Source organism: Zootermopsis nevadensis, unplaced genomic scaffold (genome assembly GCF_977971745.1).
Source record: "Zootermopsis nevadensis isolate Lab colony 2312 unplaced genomic scaffold, Znev_1.0 Znev_ptg000027l, whole genome shotgun sequence".
NCBI classification, from domain to species: domain Eukaryota; kingdom Metazoa; phylum Arthropoda; class Insecta; order Blattodea; family Termopsidae; genus Zootermopsis; species Zootermopsis nevadensis.
The window spans coordinates 7053737-7065307 of record NW_028259159.1 but is presented as its reverse complement, the minus strand read 5'-3'; the positions used below and the strand labels follow the sequence as shown (position 1 = coordinate 7065307).

General features: G+C 38.5%; 2 protein-coding genes across 7 annotated transcripts; both read left to right on the top strand.

Annotated features, from left to right (window-relative positions):
- The first annotated feature begins 106 nt into the window (after positions 1-106).
- LOC110832323 (uncharacterized) lies at positions 107-9063 on the top strand. 6 transcript variants are annotated; one of them, XR_002543890.2, is made up of 4 exons: positions 107-455; positions 1519-5389; positions 6768-6858; positions 7393-8581. XR_002543890.2 is itself a non-coding variant. In XM_022069258.2 (3 exons), the coding sequence occupies exon 2, from the start codon at positions 1607-1609 to the stop codon at positions 5387-5389; it is 3783 nt and encodes a 1260-aa protein (XP_021924950.2). In that variant the 5' UTR covers positions 107-455; positions 1519-1606; the 3' UTR covers positions 8923-9063. The 6 variants fall into 6 exon arrangements, 4 of the variants coding, with proteins under 4 accessions (XP_021924950.2, XP_021924944.2, XP_021924925.2 ...); XR_002543889.2 differs by having other exon boundaries at positions 7388-8581; XM_022069258.2 differs by lacking the exons at positions 6768-6858; positions 7393-8581 and adding an exon at positions 8923-9063.
- LOC110832236 (transient receptor potential cation channel protein painless) lies at positions 8951-11301 on the top strand. The gene has a single exon (XM_022069064.2). The coding sequence runs from the start codon at positions 8951-8953 to the stop codon at positions 10913-10915; it is 1965 nt and encodes a 654-aa protein (XP_021924756.1). The 3' UTR covers positions 10916-11301.
- Positions 11302-11571: the final 270 nt, after the last annotated feature.

Below are 11571 nucleotides of genomic sequence, written 5' to 3'. Positions count from 1 at the left end.
ATCAACTAGGCTGATGTCAATTCAGAAGTGCTTCTGTAAAACCCTCCAAGACTTGCGTACCATAATCAGGTGCTACGGACATCAAACAGTGATCTTACAAATACTAGTAGTTATTTTGATTAACTGTGCCTTAATCCTGTGATCGGTGGTGCGTAGTAATACATTTTTACAGAAGAATCCAAGAAGGATAGTAACTAAAACTCTTTCTTTTGGAAATGAAGGTTTTATTTAATTAGAAGTGAGACTGGTCCGAAAACTTTGTTTCAACACTGTTGTCATTTTTAAAATTGCAAAATACTTCCTCTAATTACCGCAGGTCAAATGAGCTGAGTTCCTGTTTTGGCTGACGTAGTTCGAAGTGTTTGTGGACGGTGTTGTGATGGTGTTATTTGGTTAAACTTCTTGAGGATATTCGTTTTGTGTATTTCTTATGACCTAGGTTTGAGATAACTGAGGTAACTCGGTATAATCTGTATGCATTAATAATGAGTTTAAAAGAACCGAAATTTGTTTTATTGGTCGTTTTTACTATCTATACTTAACCTTGTTGGTACGTGAAACTAGCTTATGCTCATATTGAGAGATTTTTAAAGATGTGTGGACGTTGATGGTTTGATTTATAATACTTTTGCAAAGACGTTTTCGTTACTGTTTAACATTTTGTGGTCATTTGCGTCTTCGTTTTTCTGTTATGCCTAATGACTACGATAATGATGTCATTAGATTTGTGAGTAACCTTGTAGTGAAAAAGTACTCTGAAGCAATTAATAGTTTTGTAGAGTTGATATAAAAGGTGTGTTTTGCAAGTAACATATTTTAGAAGTTCCTGTTTCTGTAATTGCACTACTTGATTGTCAACATCTCACTCCTATGATGCAGTATGCCCACATTCTAACCTAAAATGCAATGCAAAATGACATACATTAATTTTTAAATATTTCAAAAGAAGCTCGGCTGGATTTACGTACTATTAACCTCCTGTGCTTTGGTTTCTCCATGGGTCTGTTCCATCTGCATTTCTGACCAAAGTTTTTCCTGTATTTCTCATCTGTCTTGTGAACGGTGTTTGTTCCAAGCATTGAATTTTTCTTGATGTGATTACCACAGTAATATTCAGCAACGATTCCAAGTTTTGATGTTCATTATTTAGTTTTTAAATTAGTAATTTTTAAGTAACACCAGGATTTGGGTGGATTGGGAAAGAAGTGGTATTTCAGCTGCCAAGGCTGCTTGCAACTGTGTGCAGAATTTTAGTTTGTTTGTGATGGTATTATTGTATGAGATGGTGTGTTCTTGTGGCCTTCCATGTTTAGTTGTTTTCTGATTTTTCTTTCCTGTGGTTAGTAAGGAATTTGAGTGACTACATTCAAATTCCATTTGTTGAAGCCTGTTATATAACTGCATGAAAATACTCTGATCAGCAAATCAGTTACATCAGTTGAAGTTCATAGTAGACTGGTAAAAATGTGTGATAATAGCTCCTATTGCTGCATAATATAGTTTCTTTTGTTCCTGCAGTGCTCTGGTGGATGTTGTTGCACGTCACATTTCTCGGTTCTGATATGAGGTCAAGACTTCATATTAAGGCAGAATCAAGTTAGTCAGCATGTCACTGTTGGCAGAACTGGAAGAACTACAGCGTTGTTTAGAAGGTACTGGTGATTCAGATTCTGAAGAAGCAGGCTCTCCTGTAGTCCTAAGTGAGGAATGTAAGCTTTTTGAGAAGGAAGTTGAGCCATCACTTACAAGAAAGATTGAAAGTGGGCCCTCCACCTTGGCACAAAACTCTGCATCTAAATATCCATCACTTTCAGAATCTTCTTGTAAAATATCAAATGTGGAGGAAGAAAATGCATGCACAGATGCTGGAAATATTGCAACAAAGGAGTTTTCAGTAGGTTTGGGACAATCTGCAGCAAACTCTAGTAAGTTTGAATGTTCTGCACAAGTTTCTCAATCCCGTGCTTCGTCTTGGGGGTCTGTTGATGACAAAGCCTTTACTTCAGAAGGCTGTAGACAAGGACAAAAAACATCCGGTGCGCGCACGATAACAGTGAAAAGTGTTTCCCCAGGTTCTCAATTGCCACTGGCAAATTCAAATAAAGATTCAGCTAATGTGAAAGTTTCTGAAGCTGAAATCCTTGTAGTCTCCAGTGTTGAAAAATGTTCCCCATCTAAAAATGTAAAAATACTTGCTTTGAAACAAAATGAGGTACCCTCTTTAATGAAAGAAGTAAAAGAGCTCTCCTGCAGAGTACCCGACATCTCAGTAGTAAAAGAAGGTTTGTTAAATGCTGTTTCACAGTCAACACATGTAAGCAAAATGGACAGAGGTTCACCGGTTTCAGATTCCAAAGTCTTACCAGTTCCTTCTTTGGCTTTGGTGAATGAGGAAGAATTGATTGTTAAGAAAGTAAAACTGGGAGATAAGAAGGATGCTGATGATAGTGCACTTGAAATCTTGAAAGAACCTCCATTGGATTTACAGACAGTTGCAAACAGAGGTAAAAAAGCTGTAGTTATGCTGACGTCTCTAGTCATTGATAAGAATAAGATGCAAGAAGTGAAACTGCTGGGCCCAAGAGTAAAGTTACAAGCTGCAGAGTCTGATTTTGTAGCTAGTAATAAACCTGAAAGTGAATCCAGTGACGTGCAACAGCACTCCTCCGCCTTAAAAGTTGTCAGATCGTGTATGAACAGCTCACAGGGCAGAAAACCTGACTTAGAACACATACGTGGGGTTGGTACTACTTGTGATGTTCAGCCAACATCGGACAGCCCTGTGTTTAGTGTGGACTCAAAAATATCAAGTCTGGAAGAGGTGAAAATATCAAATGGCAGACCTCCCATAAAAATAGTGGAAGTTTTGTCAGATTCTAACAAAACTGAAAATAAAATGGTTGGAATTTCAACAGGGTCTTCTGGTTCAGTATTTATTAGCAAAGCAAATGTTCTCAGGGAAGCCAGTTTTGTGAATAGTCCACCAGTGGTTACGAAAAGAAAAATGTCATTTGACACTGGTCCAGATGTCGGCCACATTCTTGGAGAGAAATTCCCACTAGTTTCTGTTGACGCTTCTAAATGTAGAGTACCTGAAGAACCAGAAACAAACAATGCAGAATCAAACACCAATAAGAGGAAAATTTCTACAGAGACTGGGCCTCTGCCTTCAAACACTGCTATCTCAGAGCTGGTTTCTGGAGAAAAAATTTCGTTAATGTCTTCAGAAAGTCAGAAGGATATTTCTTCTAAAACACCTGAGCCAAAATTACTTGATGTTTTTGTGAATGAAAAAAAAGGGTCTGCGGATTCTGAATCTCTTTCCTATAGTGCTACATTGGGCCAGAATTCAAAAGAGTTGTGTCAGAAGTTGGGACATAAGGAAGGAATTTTTTCCAAAGGTTCTAATCTAGTAGATGCAAAAAGACATTTTGACACACCGCTTTTAAAGAAAAGAAGAGCCTCGTCTGATCCACTAGAAATGAATCCAGCTTCTGGACTCAAAAGACGAAAACGTTCAGCTTCTGAAGTTACTGATCTGGTTGGAGAGGTAACATTGAATTCTGAGTCTGGTGCACAAAATCCAGGCAGGGTTAATGTGGCACGAGCACCTACGACTAAGACAGTTCCCATCACGTCGACTATGGAGGTGACTATATCACCGCATGGGGTTGAACAGAATATGCAGACAATTCCTGCAAGTAAATCTGAAGAAAACAGAGTGCATGGTGATGATGCAGCATTAGAGAAAGAGGGTCCCTGTAAGAAATTGATGGATGCAAGGATTGTTTTGAAGAAACTCAGCATACCAGTACCAGAAGACCTTCTGCCATTATCAGCCCAAAATGAGAGAATTGGAAACACAAAGCAGAAATTACACAAAACACTGGAAGAAGTTTCAACAGTGTTGCAGGCAACCCTGATTGGGAGTTCAGCATTGAATAAGAGGAAAGTTGGCAAACCAAAGAAATTTCAGGATCATTTAGTGGAACCAATAAAGGAACAGAAAGTCATGAGAAGGCTGGCCTTGCAGCAGAAAATTATAGCAAAACCAGAAAAACAGAAGCTTATGGGAAAACAAACTCACCATAAAATTGTAGGAAAAACATCTCAGCTGAAAATCATGAAAAAATCATCACAACAGAAACTTGTTGCAAAACCAAAACAACAGAAAAATATCAGGAAACCAGTGCAACAACAAGAGTCTGTTTCAAAACCAAAGACATTCCGGAGAACCTCATCAACAAACCTGCCGAGCATTGCAGTCAGAATAGGCGTGAAGAGGAAGAAGAAGAAAGTAATACCAAAGAAAGTGGTATCTAGCAAGAACAAGACAAAGTCGCAAAAAGTGGGGCCCTCCACCATGGCTAAGAAGACCATAAAACAAATCTCATTTGCAAATCCGAGATACAAACAGGGCACGAAGTTGGCCGTTAACCGAAGACCAGAGGATAAGACGAAGATTGTGGCCATGCAGGACAAGAATGTGGCCTTAAACAGAAGTAAAGAAAACAATTTTCATAGGAAAGACAAGATGATGGTTCCAAAATTGGAAATGGTGCCGCTTCTTATGAAGGTCAAAGAGTCTGATTTGAGAGCAGCGAAGACAGTTCGGCAGAAGAACCCAGTGGCAGTGAAGAAACAGCCGGAACCAAAGAAAGTTTACTCTGATGACAAGAAGACAAAGAAATCACGGCAAATTCCTGTTGAGCCAAGCAAGCTAGATGGTGGCGACTCTGTTGCAGATGATGAGTGGATTGTAGAGGTGTTACTTGATGACACTGAAATAGATATGATGGCAGTAACATCTCAGGTTGAGGTAGGTCAGGATGCAAACATTAGCAAAGTGAGTTCTAGTGATGATAGGCTAAAAGAATTGCTCGTGAGCAGTAGTGTCTTGGGCGCCGCTTGTTCGTTCGAGTGCGACTCAAGTACTGATATGAACAGGGGCAGGAAGACTGCCTTTAGTGGGGATAAAATATTGAGGAGAACCATTAGCGCTAGCAGAGGTAAGGCAAATGGAACATTCTTAGACACAAATGTGAAACCAATAATGGCATTACCAGATATGAAGCAGGCGTTGAGTTCATTTAACATAGATGAACGGACTAGCATTTCTGCAGAGAAAAAGATGGTAGAGATGAGAAAGGCAATTGGTGATTTGGAACGGATTGCTGACAGGAGCATGCTCCGTCTGAAGGCGGAGGAAAGGCAGGTGATGTACCTGACCAGCAGACTCCATGAGTATGAAAATGACAAGCATCACAGAATGTTAAGGACAGTCTTGAGGGATGGTGCACCAGGGCCAAATCAGAATCCTGATGCCATGTTTATTCTGGACCTGCTCCTGAGCTACTGTCCTGAAGACAGTGCATCAGTAAGCAGCTAAGTATGTGTGATTCTATGAAAATTTAAAATAAATGCTAACCCTACATATTTCTCAAGTTGTTACTCTTCAAAGTTTTGTTTGAGCGTTTGCCACACTCAAAGCAGTAGAACATGTTGAAATTGTGGTTTGGAAAATAATGTTTCCTTGTTGCATACCGAGCTCAGACAAATCTTATAATGTTTGCTATTGATATCTTAAATCTTTTCAGTGTGTTCTGTACCTGATAATTTATAAGTTCATCAAACACTGTGCTGTTGAAGCCTGCATCTTATGTGCCAGAATTAATATTTTATTTGGCTGGGCAAGTTATTTTGTTACTATTTCTACATGAGCTTCAGAAGAAATTATTTGCATTTAATTATTGTGTTGGAGTGCAATGAACTAGAAGAAATTTTTGTCTTTGTATGAACTATCCTAAAATATAAGATGGCTGTCTTCTGGGTTGTAGCACTGTGTACTTTGGTAGAAACTTATCAACATTTCAGAGTTCCATGTGTTGTTAAACTTCTACCAGACTACATGGTGCTTCAACTCAGAAGACAGCCGTCTTTGGATTCACCACTGTGAAATCCTCAGATCCCGCTAGCTTAAAATGATATTTAAATTAAATTGAATATTAAGAATTAAACGTGTCTCACTAGACTGACAGCTGATCTCTTTGGAATTTTGAAACACTGTGACTATCAGCAGCATCCAAGTCTTTGATGCCACTATAGGAACAGTCTTTTGTTATAATTTGTAATGAAGGAATTTGTTGGTTCATGTAATGGCTAGCTTCTTTGCTAGCGTAAGTGCCTTCATTGATTTAAAGTGTGACTGTTTTTATAAAGTGTTACTCTGCCCATGTAGCGCAGGTTTGCCACATTGGAACAGTGGATCAGTTAACAGCACTTTGTAATGTTGTATATGTCCTAATGACAACAGATAGCGAGCCCGCCTGGAGCCACCTGGCGGGCTCGTGTGTTCTTTTTAAGAGCAACAGTGTGTACAGGAATATTTTGTGTCTAATGTAATTTTAACTGTGTCTATTATGAAACACACAGAGTATAATAAATTGATTCTTTATGCAGCCCACTGTGGAGCCCATCGAATTGGGTTTTGGTGAATCCCATAGATTATTTTTTCGTGTTAATACATTTTTGTGGTTCATATTTTTCTTTTCTTAATTTTTTGTGTTTGGAATATAAAATAGCATGTAGCTAACAGAATGGATAGTTGTGTCAGGAAGCTTTTTCTGCAGTTCTAATGCTTTAATGTTTTGTACCACGCTGTCTAGGATCATCTTGTTGCTGATATTACAGTTAGCTTAATTATCACCTCTTCTAATATCCACATATGTATTTACTTTTCTTTTGCCAAATTTACATATTTGTTACAGTTTCTCATGTAGTTGCCTTCCAACATTGCTGCCTAGTGGGATTTTTATCCTGATCAGACATGGACATCTTGTGCTTTCTTATTATACACCGGTATGTCTGGTTTGTTGACCACATTATTTTGTTTATAATGAGTACTCTTCCTCTGTGACTTGTAATTTTGTTGTTTATAAAATGAAATGGTTGATATTTGTACAGTGGTATTATTGTTATTATTGTTTGTATTATTATTTACTACTACTACTTATTTTGCTGTTATCGTCATCATTAAGAGTGATTTTAATTCAAGCTGTAATTTATGTAATATTGTATGTCAGTTGTTGGTTCCACTGACTGCTAGCTACAGATCTGTGCTATCATGTCCTAAAAGTGTTAATTTTAATTTCACCACTGTGATTTTACTCAGGCCTCTCCTGTTGACCAGTTATCATTGTGTAGTTTTTATAGAGGTTTGGAAGGAAACATTTTGACATGTGGCTTGCCCTTGGAGAGAAAATGGTAAATTGTGAATGACCTCAACTAGTATTTGAACTGTGTACTTCCCAGTTTCAAATCCACTTTAGCTTATCTATGAAAAGTACTAAATATAACCCCACAGTGAGGATGTTTCCATTGCTTTCAGTACAGTGGCTGATATTCTGTTGGAATGTCAAATAGCAAATACTGGGAGTGGTGTGTACCAACATTGAGAGATAATTCTGATAGTTGATAGGCTGTTATCAGTCTTGACTTCCATTTGCAACTTGAACAGGTAAGCTGCAAAGTTTGAACAGGTCCTATGTCTTGGTGCAGTGGTGGACAATTCCTTTTCGTAGGAAGTTTGTCTTCGCATTTGTTTTGTCAAAGAAAGTGTGTGTATCTCCTCTAAATAAAGAGGGAAATATTTTAATCTTTAGAACTGGGCAGAGAAAACCCAGCATTGGTCTTAACTGTATGTAGAAGTAGGTAATATCACGTTTGATGCATGAATTTCACAGTGAAATTAAGAGGACAGGCAGTTAAATAAATTAATTGTTGTTCTTGTTGTTATAAAACTTATTTTATTTTATTTTATTTAGATATGGTACTGTCTGGGCCTCCAAATTGCATTGGCCTGGGTTTAGATCAGAGGAAATAAGAAATACATGCCGAGTTTTGACTGGGGAAATTTGTGGGAAAATCACTTGGGAGAGCTACGTATAGATTTGAAGATGTGAAGTGTATTGAACTAACTAAGGATGTGGTCAAGTGGGGGACCGTTGTGAACACAGTAATGAATACTCTGGTTCCATAAAAAGTTAACAAATTGCTTGGCTGCTTCAGTAAGTGTTGACTGCTTGATGAAGTCAGTGTAACCCTGGAGTGAGCCATCTTCGAGCGGCTCGTATTGTAAGCAGCCAATCCGAAGACCAGAATCTGAGGTCATTGGATAATATTAAACTGGATATTAAACATGAGAGAATGTGGATATGGATGTGTCCAGTGGTGGGCTTTTTAATATTTGTTCCACAGTTGTGATTATGGACCAGCCATGTAATAAGCATAGATGAGAAATGCATATAAAATGTTATTAGGGAAATTGCATGGTAATAGCAACAAACGTAATGAAGAGGTAAACCTTAAGTTGTATTCAATTGTTCTGTTGGTGAGTCATGTTGGATGTTAGGATTCTGATGTCAGATTGTGTCAATGGTTTGATGTGTCCATATGATATTTATGTTATACAATTCCTCTGTAATATTCTGTTGGAGCCAGCAAGCATCTGGAAATTTTTCAATTGGTTCACAATCGTAGTTCAAGAACTGCTGAATGAAACATACATTTCTAGTGATTATTACTTTGGGGTTAACCTTTATTATACCTGATAGAGTATTTAAACCCTTGTACTGTGGGACTGACCCTCAAACTTTTATTCCAGAGTTGACGGTTTAGAGGTATAGCTACTGTGGTGTAGAAATGGTGATTACCAGCCTGAATGCGAGGTTGACCACTCATCTACATCTTAATTGAATGATGCTTAGAAATTGTAGAATAGTTCTTATATGTGGAAAAACTATTGTATAGGTAGAAGTGATAAAATGAGGTTTTACCCTGCCTTCAAATCTGTGTATTATACATACTCTCAGAACTCTTGATTAGAAGCAAAGTTTTATTCTGAGTATCTATTTCACAATACAGAGATTCAACATATTCATTTGTCCGAGAGATGAGTAAGGTGGACGTACAGCTCGCTGATGTTAGCATCAGCCCAGTGCAGTACCAGGCCCAGCTGTTGGCAGCCCTGCAAATGCGGGACTTGGACAAGTTCACACAGCTACTTGATCATTGTAGGGTGGATGCTTTTAGTTCTGTTCTGGAATCAGCATGCAGAGAAGCGGACTGCGCACAGTTTGTTCAACAGTTACTGCAGCATGGAGCAGACCCCAACATATTGAACCCTGTGCTCTTACAAACTCCTCTTCATATCACAGCTGAGCTGGGGTGCTATGAAACACTTCAAGTGCTGCTATGTGATGATAAAATAAATGTGGATGCTTTAGATTGGCTTGGCAACACTGCTCTTCACTACGCTGCTCAGAACAAAGACCAGGACACTGTTCTGGCCCTGTTGGAACACGGCTCATATATCGGGTCAAGAAACCATGCAGGGGACATGCCAGTCTCTGACATCGAACCAGAGACTCTAGAAAAATTCTTAAACACACGCTTGAAGATGCCAAATGATGAGTCACTGTTGTTCAAGTATGACTTTCTTGTCCCACCAGTAGCCCTTGACTCTGCTTTGCTGAAAAACAAGTTGTCTGATGAGAAAGACAATGTGATAAAGAAATTAAGCAGTCCAAGTCCAGAAATGGACCCCATAGTTCAGATCAGCCTCTCATCTAAACAACAACACCTGCTTCTTCATCCGATAATATCAAGTTTTGTACATCTCAAATGGCAACATGTACAAAAATTCTATTACTATAATCTTGCATTTTATGTTTTCTTTGTGTTGCTTGTGACCTTTATCATACTTCACCACCACATAACTGCCATTGATGAACACAGGAAATCCTGCTGGTTGAACCTGTCAGCTGTCTGTTTCTTCAAGATTATTATGATCACTCTGCTGGCCATTTGCTGTTTCTGTCTGATTTTCAAGCTTTTGTTTCAAGTTTGCATATCTCCAGTACAGTATCTCCACAAGTGGAGTACCTACCCACAGTTGGTTCTGACGCTGTTGACGATCAATGTCTTATTCATTGATTCGGGTACTGGAGATAGTGCAGTGACGGTGATCACGCTGTTCCTAGCGTGGACCCGGTTACTTCTTTTAACAGGAGAACATCCAGCCATATCCATATGTTTCCACATGTTCCAGAAAATCTCCTGTACATTTCTGAAGCATCTGGCTTGGTATTCTCTCTTGATTATAGCTTTTTCTCTCAGTTTCTATGCCCTGTTTCATGACAGCAAGGCATATATTGCAGAGAAAAATGTCTCGAGCAAACTATTTCACAATCCACTGATCTCTTTCTTCACAACTGTCAGCATGTTTGTGGGGGGATTTGAAACTAAGTTCCTTCCATTTGAAACAGCTTCTGGGACAAGTCATATAATTTTCATAATGTTCATGTTCTTCCTAACTCTTGTTCTTCTGAACATGTTCACTGGCTTGGCTGTTAGCCACGTTCAGAATGTTCAAAGTAAATCAGAGCTTGTACGTCTGACAGCAGAGGTGAATGCAGTATTTGACATTGAAAAGCTGGTGCTGGGGAATCCCGTGTGTATCCATATGTGGATGAGACGGCTCAACCTAAGCCATAATGCAGTGATTGTGGGGATTTTTAAGTCCTTTGTATACCTGTGGCTGTCATTCAGCTGGTTGCAGTGTTTCAGGAACATTCATCACAGTGTCTTACTTTTCCCTGACTCAAGCTTTGACTATGCAAATATTGTGTATCCATTTGGAAACAGTGTGAATGTGACTTGGAATTACAGGCTGGACCACAAAGTTCTTCTGCAGGCAGCCAACATTGTGCAAAAGAAAAATGATGAAGCAAGGCAGCAGTTAGATTGCTGGGCAGTGTTTGAATCTTATGAGGAACGCTTGAATAATATTGAGGCATCCCAATTGAGGTGTGAGGCCCTACAGCAAGAAATTCTGCAGCTTCTGCGTTTAAGATAGGTCCAATAGTGGGATTTTCAGAACACAGTAATTTTAAAATACAATGTATGTGCTTTTGTTCTTGAGGATGTGTTCATGTGAATGTTCCATGTTTGGTGGCCATGACACAAACTCCTGCTGTTGGATTTCATAGAATATTTCAAAAATATTCACGAAGCCTTTAAATATTGAATTATTGATGAAGCTAAAACAATTGTATAAGGAAATTCCTGTTGCAATTCATTTAATAAGTGTTTATCTAATTCGTTTTGTACAGAAATAAATGTCAGCACGTAAAGAAATATTTTACCTCGTTTCACATTGTTAAGAATTGGGTATTTTATGCTAAGAATGGGGTTATGTTTGTAGCAGAACGGTTCTGGGAAGATTAAAATTTGCAAAACTAATTGGATCTGTTTTTTTATATAGTTGTGAAATCCATCTTTAACTTTAAGGGAAGAACATGGAGAGTCTTAACAGGGTGCTGATGAGAATATTTTTTACTTATGTGAGATGAAGTGACAATGCTGAGGTAAAAAAAATGGTATGAGGAGCTTCATAATCTGTACTATTCATCAAATATGTGATCAAGTCAAGGAGGATATGTAGCATACATGGACAATATGAGAATTAGTATAAAATTGTCAGAAAATCAGGAAAGCCTAGGCATAGGTGGG

Coding starts and splice junctions, on each gene's coding strand:
- LOC110832323 (XM_022069258.2), top strand. CDS start 1,607: ATGTCACTGTTGGCAGAACTGGAAGAACTACAGCGTTGTTTAGAAGGT.
- LOC110832236 (XM_022069064.2), top strand. CDS start 8,951: ATGAGTAAGGTGGACGTACAGCTCGCTGATGTTAGCATCAGCCCAGTG.